The 17,552-nt window shown below is 41.6% G+C and overlaps 2 protein-coding genes across 2 annotated transcripts; both read left to right on the forward strand.

Annotated features, from left to right (window-relative positions):
- Window positions 1-2,688: 2,688 nt before the first annotated feature.
- LOC104430764 (putative B3 domain-containing protein At1g78640) lies at window positions 2,689-3,575 on the forward strand. Its single transcript, XM_010043486.2, has 2 exons — window positions 2,689-2,836; window positions 3,058-3,575. Exons 1-2 carry the CDS (start codon window positions 2,689-2,691, stop codon window positions 3,573-3,575), a joined length of 666 nt encoding a protein of 221 aa, XP_010041788.2.
- A 6,678-nt stretch (window positions 3,576-10,253) lies between these two features.
- LOC104446519 (gibberellin 2-beta-dioxygenase 6) lies at window positions 10,254-11,916 on the forward strand. Its single transcript, XM_039313523.1, is given in 4 exon segments — window positions 10,254-10,467; window positions 10,470-10,888; window positions 11,022-11,253; window positions 11,492-11,916. Coding segments are annotated over 4 exon segments (1,290 nt in total).
- The last annotated feature ends 5,636 nt before the right edge of the window (window positions 11,917-17,552 follow it).

Below are 17,552 nucleotides of genomic sequence, written 5' to 3' on the forward strand. Positions count from 1 at the left end.
CACTAAAATGATTGTCATTTGCAAAAAGCGAAAGCTGATTTAATTGAGTTGATCGAACATGATAGTATAATACGAATTTCACTTGCTCGCTCTTGGGTGCGGTGCAATCAATTCTATTTATTGCACCAAGATTAGTACTCGAGTCCAAAGAAGAATTTTGTTGAGTAAAAACAATAAGATTTCTCATTATTTTTTAGGGTTAATAGACCGAAAAATCCTAAAATAATAGCTTTGACAAATATACCAAAAATTAATTTTTTTACCACTAAAAAAAATCCAAATTGATACCTCGGTGACGAGCATACCCAAAATTAATTTTTTTTACTACCAATACCCTCAAATTGGTATATTTATGACAAATTTACCACTTGTTAATTTCATTGTCTTGTTGGCACCTGTCTACGGCCTTGAGGAGTCGTTGGCTTCTAGAGGAGTAGCAAAATTGAAATTAGATAACAAAAAAAAAAAAAAAAAAAAAAATTGAAATCAAAACCAAAAAAGAGAGTTTTTAAGAAAAAAATTAATTTTTTTTTTTTTGCGAAATAAATGGACTCTAAAATTGATTAAATTTTCTTGAATTTAAATTAGGTAAAAGTGATTCATTGTTATAGATGAGGGAGCGGATGATAGCTGCGGTATACGATGCAATCGCTTTATATGCGTATATTATTGAGAAAGTAAATGAAAATAGAGCAGTAAGTCCAATCAAGAAAAAGGGAAATAACAATTATGAAAGCGGCGATTATTATTTCTAAATTAGAATATTAGTTTAGGGAATAAATTAATAGAAGAGGATTATAAATCTGTATGTATGTATGTATGTATTATATAAACACGCTGGTATTGGTGCACGTGTCGCTAAGCCGCTTCCGTACGATCAATCATTAGTCAATCTTCGAAACCCCACGAAGAAACAACAGCCTTTTAACTTTCGCCAGCTTTCTGGTTTTGCGCTTTCCTCTCTGAAAGATTTCGTGACCTTTCCCTTTTGTGCTCCTTTACTCATGCTAAAGGTGATCCTGTCCTGACAACGAGAGGATTAGTGCGACAAGCATGTTATATCCAATCCTAGGACTTACCGATAAAACTTAAACAACAATAGGTAGAATTGGACCTACTTTTAATTATTGTCTTATGTTCAATTTCTTCGACCGTGAATCTCTTTCGAATGTGATTGACAGCTCACCACCGGCACCATGATGGTTTCTTTGTCCTATGTTTCTGATGTTACCAAATCGGCGTAGATTCATCTTCACGTTCCTGGTGAACCCTCAACTTGTTCCCTACTCAGACATGCAATAACATTCAAGACAGCTTCTCTTTCTCGATCGTGAACACCAGCAACGGGGACCTCCATTGAAATATCGATCCCACTCTGCTTCAGACCAACGAGGGATGAACAATTAAGAAAACTTTCTGCATGAATGGATCGCTAATAGTTGGGCGGTTCATAATGATGCATGACCCGAAAGTCCATTCCGATTGGACCCTTCGGCGTCACGGAGCTTCTGATCGTGAAGCTAGATTAATAGGTATATGTCGTTTCATCCTATCCTGGTCGGACCGAATTTGGTCCGTCTTAATCGGCTCCTGTGCCTCATCGCACACGACTGTTCACTTGAAATTTCAACCGTGCGGAGGTTCTTAGAAGTACACAAAGCCAAAGTGGGGAACGAGACATAGTCATGGGGGGCAAACAGGTGGGACCCTACAGCGGTTGAAATTTCAAGCCCAAAGCAGAGCTTAATTGAGAAAAAAGCTTGCCCTCCATTATTAACATCAACAAATGTACATCACATTGTTTATTAGAAAAGTCTTCTTCACATCCACTATTAATATTAATAAAAGTACATCACGTTTAACATACCTTCTTCTTTTTTTCCCTTTTACAGATGAAAACGAATGCTTCAATCTGATTGCTATTCGCAAAAAGAGAAAGCTCATTTTATGGATCGAGTCGTGGAACCATGATAGTATAATATGAACTTCACCCACTCGCGGTACTATCGATTCTACTTGTTGCACCATGATTAGTACCTTGAATCCAAACAAGAATTTGGCTGTGAAAGCACAAGAAGATTTCTCATATCCTTGGGCATTGGACATTGTACATCTCGATATGCCTTGAAAATTATAGGGGGTTTTGGCGAAAGTTATCAATAAAGATTTATGTAAGAAATTACTTTTGCGTTTTTGCTTTTTGCACAAATTCGATAAGAAAGTATGTCGAAAACTCTCCCATAACAATGACTTCCCGCAAAATAGCTCACGGACGTAACCGCAGAGAGAGGGAGAAGGGAAGCATAGAAGTCAGTGAGACTATATAACGACAGCAAAAGCAATAGTGCACCCTCCCTTCTTCACTCGGATGAGTTGGAAAGGGACCGCCCTGTGTTATCCATGGTCAGCACGGAAAGTTCTTGCCAGTCGGGATCTTCCCCTCCCCCTCTCCTTGTCTTTTTCTCTGTCTCCTCTGCCTCCGTCCCTGTCCCTCTCTCTATAAAAGAAGCGACTCTTTCCCTCTTTACGTCTGCCTCAACCCCCTCCAAAATCTCACAGTACAAAGCGATACAGCTTTTGTCCCCTTCTATTCTCTTTGTGGTCTTTGACTCTCTCGTCGCCCTCGATTCGCTCTCTCCCACCACCACCCTCCCCAACCCACACCCTCTTCACACACACACTCTGGCAATGGAAGGATCGAGCTCAGCCCAAACCCTTCAGCTCGAATTCACCAAACTCCAACTCTGTTGTCCGGGTAGCTCCTCCTCCTCCTCTCCACCCCAGAATGCCCACGTGGTGACATCTCGGGGGCTTGAGCTCCCAAGGAAAGACCTGAGTAAGTAAACACAGTTCCATTCAATTGAAATATACAAAAGCCATCCTATGGCGACTTTCATGGTTTATATACTAATATATCATTCTGAGAAATTATTCGTTTATTAAATAAAGAAGAGAAGGAAAGCGACATAAGGAGACTTTTTTTTTAGGTATCTCATGATGTAACTGAAAAATTCTCGAGTCGTCGACCACTGACGTAACACGGTTTTTTTTGGGCAGAAAGGAAAGGATCATCAAGTAGCGTCGTCCCATACAACAACAGCAGGCCCGTTCCGAGGCATGAGGAAGAAGAGAACATCTATGCTGGCTTTTCCACTGATTTGGTCCTCTACGAGGACCAGTGTAAAATCAAGAAGAAGCTAACGAAAAGCGACCTCAGTGCTCACTTGTCGCGGCTCGTGCTTCCCCGGGGCAGCGTGGAGGCCCACGTGTTCCGGTTGATGGACAATGAAATGAAGAAGCAGGTCGAGAGCAAGGATGGAATGAAGGTAGTCGTAAGGAATGCGGACACACGTAGGGAGCACAAGCTCGTGTTCCGCCGCTGGGGGTCGCCAGGGACCTACGTGCTGAACGGTGGCTGGCACAAACTGTTCGTCAAGGAGAGAGAGTTGGAGGTTGGGGACGAGATCGGCATGTTCTGGGACAAGTACGAGCGCAAGTTCTTCATCACGGTCCATCGCAGGGTTGCTCGTGGCCCAAGCAACGCGGCGGCTGGAGTTTTCACTGGAAAGTCATAGCGAAAGGAGCTTGTTGTGTGCTGTGCTTTATGTTGCCAGGCCGTATTTTCCATTAAGTCCTGGTATAGTTTGTTTGCAATCCTATTATGTAATCTAGTCTATAATTTTTGGATCTTGTTGCTGGTTAAATTCCAGCTCAGTCTGAAATTGTATTACGCTGTTTGAATTGAATAAATTAATCTCCTTTCGCACGATATATCCTCCGTCCGAAGTCAAGCACTAAAGCTTGGTTTCCTTAAATAAAAGTAAAAAGGCTACTTTCGGGGAAAATTCATTCGAATCCCTAACCATGAATTATTATTTTGTCATTAAACGGTGGATCTTGTCAAGTTCTTATTTGCTGCAATGATAGATTCGTGGGCGCCACTGGAACTTTTTCCCCATAAAGCACAATCCACGAAAGCGATGACCAAAGCCCCCGGCGGAGTAACATCCTACGGACCCAAGCACACGGCGGACCCGACCCGTTTCTCATGTCGCAAACCCAACAAGGTGTCAACTGTCGACGCAGAAAATACCAAACGATGATATCATAAAGGCTGTGTCGTGTGAAATAAAGGACAGGTGAATCGGAAAGCCCCCTGGTCAGCGGTCTCGTCAGCGTAGTGCATGTTTTTGCATGCTGATTTTGTGAGGAAAAAACTGGTCCGACGATTTTGTTGGATCTCACGTTAGTCAGAAATTACTAAATTAAACGTCGATCATCTTAGGTGATAGGTGACATAATTAATAATCGATGCTAAATCAAACAAATATTATAAACCTTTTAAGTTTTCTAAAATTTTTATTGAATTTTCTCTTTTCTTTTCTTTTCTTTTCTTTCTTTGTTTTCTTTATAAGACTAGAGACCCGACTAGAGTCACGACACCCTTGCTGACCACAGTGATGGCATCTTGGCCCTTGCCCATGGGACAACGAGGGTTGTCGAGTCTTTGCCAAAGGCAAAAAAAAAAACAAAAAGAACAAAAGAAAAGAAAATATAAAAATTCATAATTTTTTTAAAAAAGGTTATAAAATTTGTCCATGTCAATGGTGATCATGTCATGTAAGAGACCAACATCCACATCAATAGTTTCTAGCCAAAATTGGCTGAAAGTGCTAAATTGGTCAATCGTCAAAATATTTAGGATTATATTGGCACAATTAAAAAGTTTAAGATTGAATTGCCCGTCGTGCGATAAGTTTAAGACTTTTTGGATAATTTTTTATGATTTTTTTTTTTTTAATTTGGAATGGTCGGTTTCAGGTTGTAGGTCATTAATCGGAACCTAAAACCTACCATGTCAGAACTGGTTCTTGATTCCTAAAATTAGTGTAGAATCGAAACAATAAATTCTGGGATTGATATGAGAATTGGTTTACCTTCTTCTTCTTTTTCTTTTTTGTTTTCGTTTTTTGTCCCTGCAATAGGGAACCAAGTCGGTTAAGGTTGTGGACTCTCAGTAAAATTCATAACGTTCTTTTTCATATCTTGATGATGCAGAATCTCTCGTTTAAAGCAATCACCTTTTGTTTTGGGGAATTATGCTCCATGTAAGACAATCTGTTCTCAAAACTTAAACAAGAAGTACCTTGAACTCCTTTCTTAACAATTGCCGAATGCTCAATTTATCACTCGAGCACATATCCACTTTAGTAGGAGACCTTGATTAATCAAATATCACTTAGACAACCCAATTCAAAGTATAGAAAACCTTGATTAATCAAAATATCACTTAGACAAATCAATTCAAAGTACTTCTCTTTTGCGGGTATTTAAATTCCACACTTCTCATTCCGTAACATTTTTCTAAAAAAAGAAATAATATGGATGAGAAGAAAGTGAATAAATCCATGAAAACTTTCGATTTCTTCATTAAATTTTCTGGAATTGAAATTAGGCAAAAGTGATTCCTTTATTATGGATGAGAGGGAGCATGATAGTGGGGGTATACAGTGCAATTACTTTATTTGTGTATATTATTTGCGTTCGTCATGGGACACGTGTCTATCTCGTCCGTACCATCCTCAGTCAAATCAATCTCCGATAAACCCCAATAAGAAACTCTCTCTCTCTCTCTCTCACTCTCACGTATCCTCCGCTTTCTCCCACTCATGACTCCTAGTGGGGCCTCAAGATTGATTAAAACTGTGTGGATAGAAGAACGTGCTGCGGCATATTCTCTTAGCTTTTGGGAAGGGCTTTGGATTTAAAGGGTTGAAGTTTTGACTGCCATGACGCCCGGCAAGAACACTAGCTACTATAAGCACAAACTCAAATATGCTTGACCAGACAACCCAACCCACGCTACTGTTCACACACGCTCTGGCAGTGACAGGACCAAGTGCTAACTTCACGGTCCTTCGCAAGGTTGCTGGCGTCACAGGCAACGCGGCGGTTTCTTTCTTTTTTTTTTCTTTTTTTTTTAATGTTGGTTTGTGATCGATGAAAGTCAAAATAATAACATGATTAGAGCTTGTTCCTCCCACGAAGTAATAAGGTTTTTCTTTTGCGATTCAAACGGTATATGATCCAACATTAACTAAGGAGATGCATGCAATTTGTTCACTTTATCGGATTTGTCAATTAGCTAACTATTGACATCCAAAAAATGACTTATCTAGCACAAGCATGTAAATATCACATGAGATAAGATTGGTATAGATGGTCATGTACATACCATGTGGATATTTATACAAGCATGCTGACTTATCAGTGAGTATGGGGATTAAGATATATTGATTAACATTGGCACACATGGATGCCAAGTATGAGGACAAATCACAGATAATTGCTAGTATGAATATTAGCAATATTTATTAAAAGAATGTCCATAGGCTGTTTTGAAATTTAAGATCGATAGGACCAAAGGTGCATAGTTTTGGAGGGAACATTCACTAGTGGAGAATCAAGTCATCTGATAGATCAGTTGGGACTAAAGACACAGTTTTGGAGGAAATGGTTATTGTTTGAAGAACAAGTCGTCCAATGGGTTGGTTAAAGTCAGATACAACTTTTTAAAAAGGGTTAATATCATAAAAAACCATAAACTGGTACATCTGTGACAAATTTACCTTAAACTATTTATTTATTTTTTTATCATGAAAAACCCCAAATTTGTATACTTATGACAAATTTACCTCCACCGACCATAAAAAAAATCTTAAACTGGTACATTTATGATAAATTACCCCAAACTAATTTATTCAACCGCAAAAAAAACACAAACTGGTAAATTTGTAACAAATATACCCTTCGCTAAATTGGATTAATATCACAAAAAAATCACAAAAATTGTAAACTGTGACAAATAGAGCGTAAAATCTCAAATTGGTATACCAGTCAACTGTCATGTGTCACTTAACTTAATAATTTGACTGTAAAATTTAACAAAAACTAACATTGGGTAAATTTGTCACAAGTGTACCAGTTTGGGGTAAATTTGTCACAAGTATACCAGTTTGGGGTTTTTTGTGGTAAAAAAAGTAGTTTAGGGTAAATTTGTCACAAGTGTACAAGTTTGGGGTTTTTCAATGTATTAACCATTTTTAAAAAGCATAATTACCACCTAGAAGAAAGATCGTGGAGTATACACTGATCACAAGGGACAAAGTCATGGAGCAATTTGTACATGTGAAATTTAGAAACATGGAGATAACTAATATAAGTTACTCGGGAGATTGCAACCACTAGGAACCATCAAAAAGTAGTTTCCATTAACCATTATAAATAGCGCTAGTCGCCCATAAGGAAGCCCTCGCACAAATTACCAAAAAGGCTATCTTTCAATTATCTTTCCTGTATTGTATTTTAAGTTTCCCTAGCTATACCTTCCTGATTTGCGTTGTCGATTAAATTATGATGTGTATCTTTATCTCGATCTTTGAGTTGTCGATTAAATTTCGACGTTGCACTTTTATGCTCTCAAGCCGTATCATCGATTAAGTTCCAACATAGTATTGGATATTGCAGTCGATTAAGTCAGTTTAAAAATATATAGCGATGTTTAATGTAAGAGATTGATCTTCTTTTGCATGAGATATCTTCTATTCGGAGTTAGCACTAAACTTTGGTTTCCTTAAATAAAAGCAAAAGAGTTACTTTCAGTGAAAGATATTTTATTATGGAAATAATTTCGATGAAATCCTAATCATGAATTATTTCGTCTTTAAATGGTGGATCTTGTCAAGTTCTAATATGCTGCAATGCTAGTGGAACCTTTCCCCTTAGAGCACAATTGATGAAAGCGATCACGGAAGCCCTACGGGTCCACTAACCCGTTCCTCTTGCCGCGTGCCCAACAAGGCAAAAACTGTCAGCGCATAAAGAGGTGATGATTCTTCCGACACTTTATCAAAGGGACATCAAGGTTGTAAGGACATGCAAATCGGACAGCCCCCCGGACGAGGGCGAGAAAGAAAAGGAAGAGAGGAGACGCTACGTACAAAATATTGTGCACGTGGTGCCGCATAGCTTCTTAGAAATTACCGAAAGCCCAAGGGGAAACGAGACATGTTCGCGAAGGGCAAACAGGAGGGACCCTACAGCGGTTGAAATTCCAGGCCCAAAGCAAAAGTACATCACATGATGGTGTAAACAGATCCTTTTTTCCCTCTTTTACGGGAGGAAAAAGAATGCCCCAAGCCGATTGCTATCGCCAAAAGCGAAAGCTGGTTTATTGATTTAGTGGATAGATAGTGACAATATAACACGTACTTCACTCGCTAGTTCTTGGGTGCGGTGTGATTGATTCTAGTCCAAACAAGTGCCACCAAGTACTAATTGTCGCTATTTGGCAATTCGTCATCGATCGCTCACCGCCGGCACCGTCCATGGTCTCTTCGTCCAGCGTTTCCGATGTTTCCAACATTAACGATAACAATGACTTTTTGTAATATTAGCCCAACTGTGTAAAAAAAAAACAAAAAAGTTCCGCACAATTGATCAAATCACGCATGAAAATCAATTCGATTATCAAGTTGGCTTGTGTTGTTGGTTAATTATACTGAGCCCGTGTTGCTCCATATTGTACACTGCAATTGGCATGAAATTGCTTTGTGATCATTTGTTGCTTGTCCCTCTAGTTCTTGGAGCTCTATACCTTGTGTATTCTTTCTAAACTTGCAGAATGCCCCATTGAGCTTTGTTAGGTCATCATGTCGAGAAGACCAGCGCTAAAGAAGTTCAGCAAAAAAAATAAAAATCAAAGTGGGAAGATAGCAGGGTCAAAAAGTGAAATTCTGGTGACGCTCGATTGAAAACGTCAATGTGTTTTTGATCCGTAGGGCCACTTCTTCTGCGCACGCACGCAATTATACAGAATAAAAGATCCGTGGCCAGAGCCAAGGCGCCCCGGTTCAGTCTTTTTTCTGCCCTCGACCTCAAGGAATAGACAGCTGGTCAAAGAAGACTGTCGGTCATTGCTGATGGTGGCCCTGACAGCGGAAGAATAAGTGTGATAAGCATGTTATATCCAATCCTCGGACTTACTGACAAAACTCGCCCGGCAATAGGTATATTTAGACCTACTTTTAATTATTGTGGATGTTCGATTTCCTCCACCGCAAATCTCCTCCCAATGTCATCGACCACCCGCCTGCCAGCACCGTCAGTGGTTTCTTCGTCCTATGTTCCTGATGTTAACAACATTGACGATGATAACATTGATAAGAAAGAGAATCGGAACTGGGAAGTGAATTCATCTTCACCTTCCTAGCTAACTCTCAACTTGTTCCCTACTCAAACATGCAATAACATTCAAGATAGCTTTTCTTTCTTGATCGTGAACACCAGTGGTGGCGACCCGTGTCGAAATATCAATCCCGCTCCGCTTCAGGCCAACGAGGGATGAATAATTAAGAAAACATTCAGCACCAATGGGTCGCTAATTATTGGGCGATTCATGTATCACTTAATCCTAAAGAGTAATGATGCAGGATTCAAAAGTCCAATTTTGATTGCACCCTACAACGTCCCAGAGATTGTGATTACAAAACTAAATGAGGAGTATATGTCATTGCATCCTATCCTAGTCGGACCAAATTTGGTCCATCTTAGTCGGCTTTCGTGCCTCATCACATGCCTGTTTACTTGTTTAGGTTGACGAGTCCACCTAAATTTACCATCGATTTCCGAGCGCCCATGAAAATATTGTGCATGTGGTGTTGCCTAGGTTTTTAGAAGATACCGACAGCCAGAAGGGGATCAATATCGACTCGTGAAGGACAGAGGATGGACCATACAGAAGAAATCCTAAAGCGATGTACTTCCAAGCCCAAAGCAAAAGTTTATTGAGAAAAGCTTCTGGAACCCCTATTATAGAACGCGAAAAGCCGATTGCTGTTTGTGAAAAGCTAAAGCTGATTTTGATGGATTGAGTCGATGAAACGTGACAATATAGTACGAACTTCACTTGCTCTCTCTTGGGTGCGCTGCTCCTGCGATCGATTCTATATTACTGTACCTGGATTAGTACCTGATTCCAAACTGTCGCTACTTGGAGCAGCTCCCTCCCTCTTACCCGCTTTGTCGCCTTCTATTTGTGCTTTGCCATTCTTTCTTCTCTCCCCGCCTATAAATACCCTATCGACTCCCAGCCAACCCACATTCTCTTCACACACCGTTGCACTGATAGGCTCAATCTCAGACCCACCCCTTCTGACCAACTTCACCCAACTCCTCCAATCCAGAATACCAACATGATGACACCCCAGGAGTATCAGCTCCCAGTGATAGACCTGAGTCAGCCGTGTGCAAAGGAGAACATATTCCGGGCCGCCAAAAAATATGGACTCCTCCAGGTAGTGAACCATGGGATCAGCAGGGAGCTGCTTGGGAATGTGATGAGGGAGGCGGTTAAGCTGTTCGAGACACCCCTTGAGACCAGGGCCCACTCTGGCCTCCTCAACAACTCCTCCCCTGGGGCACTTCCCCTGCCCAGTTCTCCCACCAGGTCCCCCTCGTGAAGATTTATGACCCCTCTTGCCACGGCCAATTCACCTCTCTCGGAGGAGTGATGAGGGAGTTGGCCCCCGCCATGTTTGGGCTAGCCAGGACGCTGGCGGGGGTCCTAGAGGAGAGCCTCGGGCATCAGGGCCCCAGCACTTTGAACGAGAAATGCAACGAGAACACGTGCTTCCTCCGGCTAAACCACTACCCGGTGTGCCCGCTCTCGCCAGAGAGGTTCTGGCCGTTGCCCCACGCGGACAGTGACTTCCTGACCATTCTCTACCAGGACCAGGCAGGAGGCCTCCGGCTCCTCAAGGACTCCCGATTCTTCGCGGTCAAGCCCAACCGGGACGCTCTCATCGTCAGCATCGGAGACCTTCTTCAGGTAACGAAAAAAAGAAAGCACAGATTCGAAACGATGATTATCCAATCAATGCTCATCCAATTCTTCAATGCTCAGACTTTCCTCGTGTCTCGAACGAGCAATGATTAACGCGGGTATGAATTGCTTTGGGCAGGCGTGGAGCAATGACGTGTACAGGAGTGTGGAGCAAAAGGTGGAGAAAAACAGGGAGGTGGAAAGATACTCCGTTGCTTTCTCCCTCTGCCCTTCGTCCGGCTCTCAGATCGGGTTCTGCAGAAAGCCCTCCGTCTTCAGAAAGTTCACCTGTGGTGAATACCGGAAGCAATTTCAAGAGGACATCAAAAGAACCTGCCGTAAAGTTGGTCTTCCACGTTTCAGGCAAACAGGTATGTAAACACAGTTCGTTCAATTGAAATATACGAAAGCCATCCTATGGCGACCTCCGTGGTTTATACTAATACATAATTCTGAGGAATGACTAGTTTATTAAATGAATAAAAAAAGAGAAGAAGAAATAAGAGAAGGAAAGAGACAAAAGGAGACTTTTTTAGGTGTCATATGACGTATCTGAAATGAAAACCCCGCAGTGGTCGGCCTCTGACGTAAACCGCTTTATTTGTGCAGAGAGGAATATATCATCTGACGTCTCCACGGAGTTGGTGTTCTACGACGACCCGTGGAAGATCAGGAAGAAGCTAACGAAAAGCGACCTCGACCACTTGTCGCGGCTCCTGCTTCCGCGGGACTGCGTGAAGGCCCATGTGCTCCGGTGGATGAAGAAGGAGATGGTTGACCAGGTCGAGAGCAAGAAGGGGATGGAGGTCGATGTGATAAACGAGGACACAGGTGACGAGCACCGGCTCGTGTTCCGCTACTGGGCATCCTCGGGGTGCTACGTGCTGAATGGTGGCTGGAGCAAGCTGTTCGTCAATGGGGGAGAGTTGAACGTCGGGGACGAGATCGGGATGTACTGGGACACTATCTCTTGCAAGTTCCACTTTACGGTCCTTCGGAAGGTTGCTTGCGGCACAAGCAACCCGGCGGCTTGAGCTTTCATTGGAAAGTATTTGCGAAAGGATCTTGTTCTCTTTATTTTACTTTTTGTGTGCTTCAATGTTGGCTTGTGATCGGGGAAAGTCAAAACAATTACCATGGAAAAGCAATCCCGCACGAACCAATAATAATCAATTTTCTTTCCTATATCGTACTTTTATGTTCACAAGCGGTGTGATCGATTAAGTTTCGACATAATTTGTTTGCATCGTATTACGTAATCGAATTTGTAATTTCTGAATCTTATTGTTGATTTGAAATTGTACTACGTTATTTGAATATAATAAATCCATCTCCTTTCGCATGAGATATCTTCCGTCCGAAGTTAGCACATAATCTTGGTTTCATTGAATTATTTTTTATTTAAGATATTTTTCCGTGGGAAAATTTCGACGAAATCCTAACAATGAATTATTTTGCCATTAAACGGTGGATCTTTTTTCAAGTTCTAACCTGCTGCGATGCTAAATTTTTATGGAAGCCCTTAAAGCATCAAACCTTTTCCCCTTAAAGCACAATCGACAAAAGCGATGGCGGAAGCCCCCCCAAGTAACTAAATCGTACGGAGCCGACCCGTCGGTTCACATACCCCACAAGGTGTCAACTATCAACTCAGCGTGGAATACGAGACAATGACTTTTCCTATAGACTTCTTTAATGTTTTTCCCCTTCAGCGAAACAATGATTTGAGAGAGGTTCGACTTTTGAGAGACAAGAAGAAGAGGAAGATAGGGGACGCTCCGATCCATAGAAACCAAACAATTCCTAATTGAATATGTTTTCTTAAGAGATACTGGACAACCACACGTGGATTAATGACTTTCGTACTTTGTCATATTAAATTATCATGTTTTAGGAAACATATAGTCTTATGCCCCCTCTCCCCACAAGCATGCAGTCATTGCACTACCTTTGATCCTTTTCCCCTAATCCAACTTGAATGAGTAAATACTTTGTATTAAAGCAAACGTGCACTTCACAACTTGATTTTGCGCAACCGTAGTTCGATCACTCTCAACGATATAAGGTGCAAAATATGTGGGATTTATACACTTTTAATTTCTTGTCAGTCTCTCCAGAAAAAGAAATAACATGGATCAGAACAGAGCGAAGAAATCCATGAAGCCGTTCGATTTCTTCGAACCTCAAACGTCCTCTGATCATCATCAACCACTTGCTGCCGACACCATCCATGGTGTCTTTGTCTTGCGTTTCCGATGTTTTCCAACATTAACAATGACGTGAGAGTAGTAATCGGTACCAAGAAAAGATTTATCTCCACGTTTTTGTCTTCGAGAAAGCTTGTCTTTTCTCTATCAGGTGAGCGATGACGAAAGCTCCCTGGTGTCACTAAAATCGTAAGGAGCCAAGTTCATGCGGGCCACGGTCCCGTCCCGACTTGTCGTGGGCGCGTGCCCAACGAGGCGTGAACGGCCGACGCACTTCTAATTCGGTGCAATGCTAGATTCTTTGATGTTCTTTTCCTCAGGAAGGCTGTGTCGTGAGAATAGAGGACAGGCGAGTCTTGACTCTTGACTCTTGAGGAAGGAAGAGAGGAGACGCTGGGACCCACCTATGGTAATGAACGTGGACTGCGTAATAGAAAGATTACACTGGTCGTATACTTCAAATTAATTCAAAAGAGGGAGTCAATCCTAGGATCCACACTTTTCATTCAAATTGAATACGTTTTCTTCACAAAAAAAAAAAAAAATACTAGAGAACCACGTGGATTAATAACTTTTGGCACCAGGATTAGTACCTTGAGTCCAAACAAGAATTTGGCTGCAAGAAAACAAGAAGATTTCTCAGTACTTTTTAAAGGAATTTTTTGTCCCCTTCTATAATACGCCCGTCTCGTCGGCTTCGAAGCAAAACAACGAAAAGAAAAATAGGAAAAAGGTGCCATGACTGAGTGGGCGTACGATAGAGAAAAGTGCCAATTGCGCGAGGCCCTCTTTCTTGTCCTCTTGTGCTTTCGTGCCGCAATTAGGCCTCCCTGCCCAACAATTATTTCCTCGTACAACCATCAACTGCTTCGAAGCCAAAAAAAAAAAAAAAAAAAAGGAAAAGTTTCCAGCCCGCTTATAAATAAGCCCCGCTCAATGACTTTTGGTAATATTAACCCAAATATAAAATAAAAGTTCTGCACAACTGATCAAATCACTCACAAAAATTAATTCGATTATCAAGTCGGCTTGTGTTGTTGGTTAATTATATTGAGCTCATGTTGCTCCATGTTGCAAACTACAATTGGCATGAAATTGCTATGTAATCATTCGTTACTTTGTCCCTCTAGTTCTTGGAGTTCTATACCTTGTGTCTTCTTTCTAAACCTACACGATGCCCTAGTGAGCTTTGTTAGGTCATCATGTCGAGAAGACCAGCGCTGAAGAAGTTCAGCAAATAAAATAAAATAAAAATCAAAGCGGGAAGATAGCAGGGTCAAAAAGTGAAATTATGGTAACACTCGATTGAAAAAGTCAATGTGTTTTTGATCCGTAGGGCCACTTCTTCTGTGCACGCACGCAATGATAGAGAATAAAAGATCAGTGCCCAGAGCCAAGGCTCCCCTGTGCAGTCTTTTTTTCTGCTCTCGTCTACAACGACTAGACAACTGGCTAGAAAAGATTGTCGGTTACTGCTGCTGCTGGTCCTGACATCGGAAGAATAAGTGTGATAATCACGTTATATCCAATTCTCGGACTTACTGACAAAACTTGCACGGCAATAGATATATAGACCTCCTTTTAATTATATGTCATTGTACCCTATCTTAGTCAGACCAAATTTGGTCCGTCTTAGTTAGCTTTTGTGCCCTGTCATTTGACTGTTTACTTGTTTAAGTTGACGAGCCCCCCTAAATCTACTGTTGATTTCCAAGCACCCAAGAACATACCGTGCATGTGGTGCTGCGTAGCTTCTTGGATGTGCCTGTTCTATATGATGTTGTTTAATATTAATTGCAATGTTTTGTATGTGTTCATTGAAAGTAGTCCTTATATTTATATATGTTCATAGTCCATGGTCAATGCGTGAGACCACCTGCGCCTCCAAGATGATTTTTGTGATGGTTCTTGGATGTTTGTGGAAGCACGTTGGGTCGAGTCTCTCTCTTGGATCGGCGATATTGAGGCATATCATTCTTGAGCCAAGTTTAATACTAGGTCGGTGATCATATCACTATGGGTCAATCTTTTCTTGGTCTAGATGCGATATTGAGACATATCGTTCCATGGATTAGTTTTGAATTAATCGAGCCAAGTTTAGTACTAGGACGGTGATCATGTCATGGCGGACTTGTCCTCTTTCCCGAGCCAAGTTTGGTACTAGGACGGTGATCATGTCATGGCGGACTTGTCCTCTTTTGGTTTCGGTGCGATATCAAAGCTTATCGTTTTCGATTTGGATTAGACTTAGGCCGGTGCTCAACGTAACAGGTCAAACCACATACTCTCATTTCATGCTTGGTGTGTTTATTGATGTATTGTCGATAGGTCATGAGTTACATATCGCTTGGCATGTCATTGAGGCATTTATACATGAATTACTATGAAAGATAAAACCGATTGCTTGTATGCTTGATTCGTGTGGTCACACAATGGACTTCATCACCGAGGTTTCAGATGATGATGCCCCCACATCAACGGGATGCCGTTCGCGGGATGTGTTACATTGGAACGATGCCTGAAAGGATGCCCGACGGGAGCTTAGATGCTGTGCTCAATGGGGTGAGACGATTGTTCTGGATGTTTCTGGAAGAACCAGAGGGTTTCGAGTATGTGTGATTAATAATTGGACTAGAGATAGCATGGTAGTATGGGATGTCATGTGATTCTTGAGGTGCTAAACTTGTGCAAAGCATTTGAGTGTTATGTGCATACCTTGGAAATTGTTTTATGGCTCATGCATGTTTGGCATGGCCTTATACGAGATGCATGAGACACGTGCATAATTTAACTATTATTATTAGTAACTTATGTGGCATGTGCATACTTTGATCGACCTTGTTTACGAATTGAGAAGCATGAGGATGTCGTTCAGGTCGATGTTTGAGTCAGAAAGACGTGGATAAGGTTGTGGATTTGTATGTCTTTGATTAGAACTTGAGGGATTTAAGCTAATGCATGGTGCATGGAAGAATTACTATTCGTGCCTGGATTATTAAATTGTGATCGTTGTATGCTTAATAGAATGGTGCACTCATGTAGTGATTATTTATGCTATAATTGGACATGTGGTAGAGTGTTTGCATTTTGAGTGGCCTAATTATTGTTAATAGATAATGTAAAGCGAAGGCTTAGCTATTGATCTGCCATCGACAAGTGAGCGTCAAGTTTGTAGGTTCCAAAATGAGGCATCCGCCTATATGAGATTTAGGCGAATTACTTATTGAGTTGTCAAACTCATTTGTTGTTGTTTCACCTTTTTCAGGTCCCGACGAACAACCCAATAGATGATGCCTAGGTAGCCGGTCCTCATAGGGGAGCTGCTTTTGGTTAGTATCTCGCTAGAGAAGATAAGCTCACCATTGTAGTTTGTGAACCCCCTGTTGTCTTTTGGATGTGTATCAAATTGGTCCAAGAACGGACTTTTATATTAAAAGATTTGATCTAATAAAGCAGATAAATAAGATGTATATTTGCTCATGTGTTTTCTTTACCATCCCTAATATGTGATCGGGTGTTGTTGTTGTTGTACGTTTCTGCTTGCGTTTGATTGAAAAATAATAATTGATGGGTTGGCGATGCATTTTGAGACGTCGTATAATTGACCGATGCCGGATGTTGCGTTCCTGTGACAAGAGAAAGTCTGGGCGTGATAGAAGTTTTTATTGCAATGACACCCATGACAAGAAAAGCTATTAAAGCAAAAGTTTGTTGAGAAAAGCTTCTTGCATCCACTAGTACATAACGCAAAATTCAATTGCTTTTCGCGAAAAGCGAAAGCTGATTTTGATGGATCGAGTCGGTCGATTCGGAAGCTTCACCTGATTAGTACCCTGAGTCCAAACAAGAATTTTGGTGCGAAAAAAAACAAGATTTCTCAGTACTTTTTATAGTAGACTTGACCCCTCCACTCATATGTCGCTATCTGTCGCTGTCGGGAGCTCAGCTTTTGTCCCCTTCTAATCTCTTGGTGCCCTTTCGCTCTCTCTCCTCCTCCCTCTCCATTATAAATACACTCATCCCCTTCGATATAACGGCAGACCACCGCCCTCCCCAAGCCACACTCTCTTCACACACCCACCCCGTGGCAATGGAAGGATCAAGCTCAGCCCCACGCCTTGAGCGGGTGAAGTTCGTATTATATTGTCATGTTTCATGGGTTCAATCCATCACAACCAGCTTTGGCTTTTCACGAACAGCAATCGGCTTTTGCTATCTATTTGTGCTCTTTCATTCTCTCTCCTCCCTCTCCACTTACAGATACGCTTGACAACCAGCCAATGCCCATTCTCTTCACACACCGTTGCACTGATAGGCTCAATCTCAGACCCACCCCTTCTGACCAACTTCACCCAACTCCTCTAATCCAGAATATTAACATGGTGACACCCCAGGCGGGGAGCAATGACCTGCACAGGAGTGTGGAACACAGGATGAAGACAAACGGCGAGTTGGAGAGATAC

The sequence above is a fragment of the Eucalyptus grandis genome, chromosome 5 (genome assembly GCF_016545825.1).
Source record: "Eucalyptus grandis isolate ANBG69807.140 chromosome 5, ASM1654582v1, whole genome shotgun sequence".
Classification (NCBI taxonomy): domain Eukaryota; kingdom Viridiplantae; phylum Streptophyta; class Magnoliopsida; order Myrtales; family Myrtaceae; genus Eucalyptus; species Eucalyptus grandis.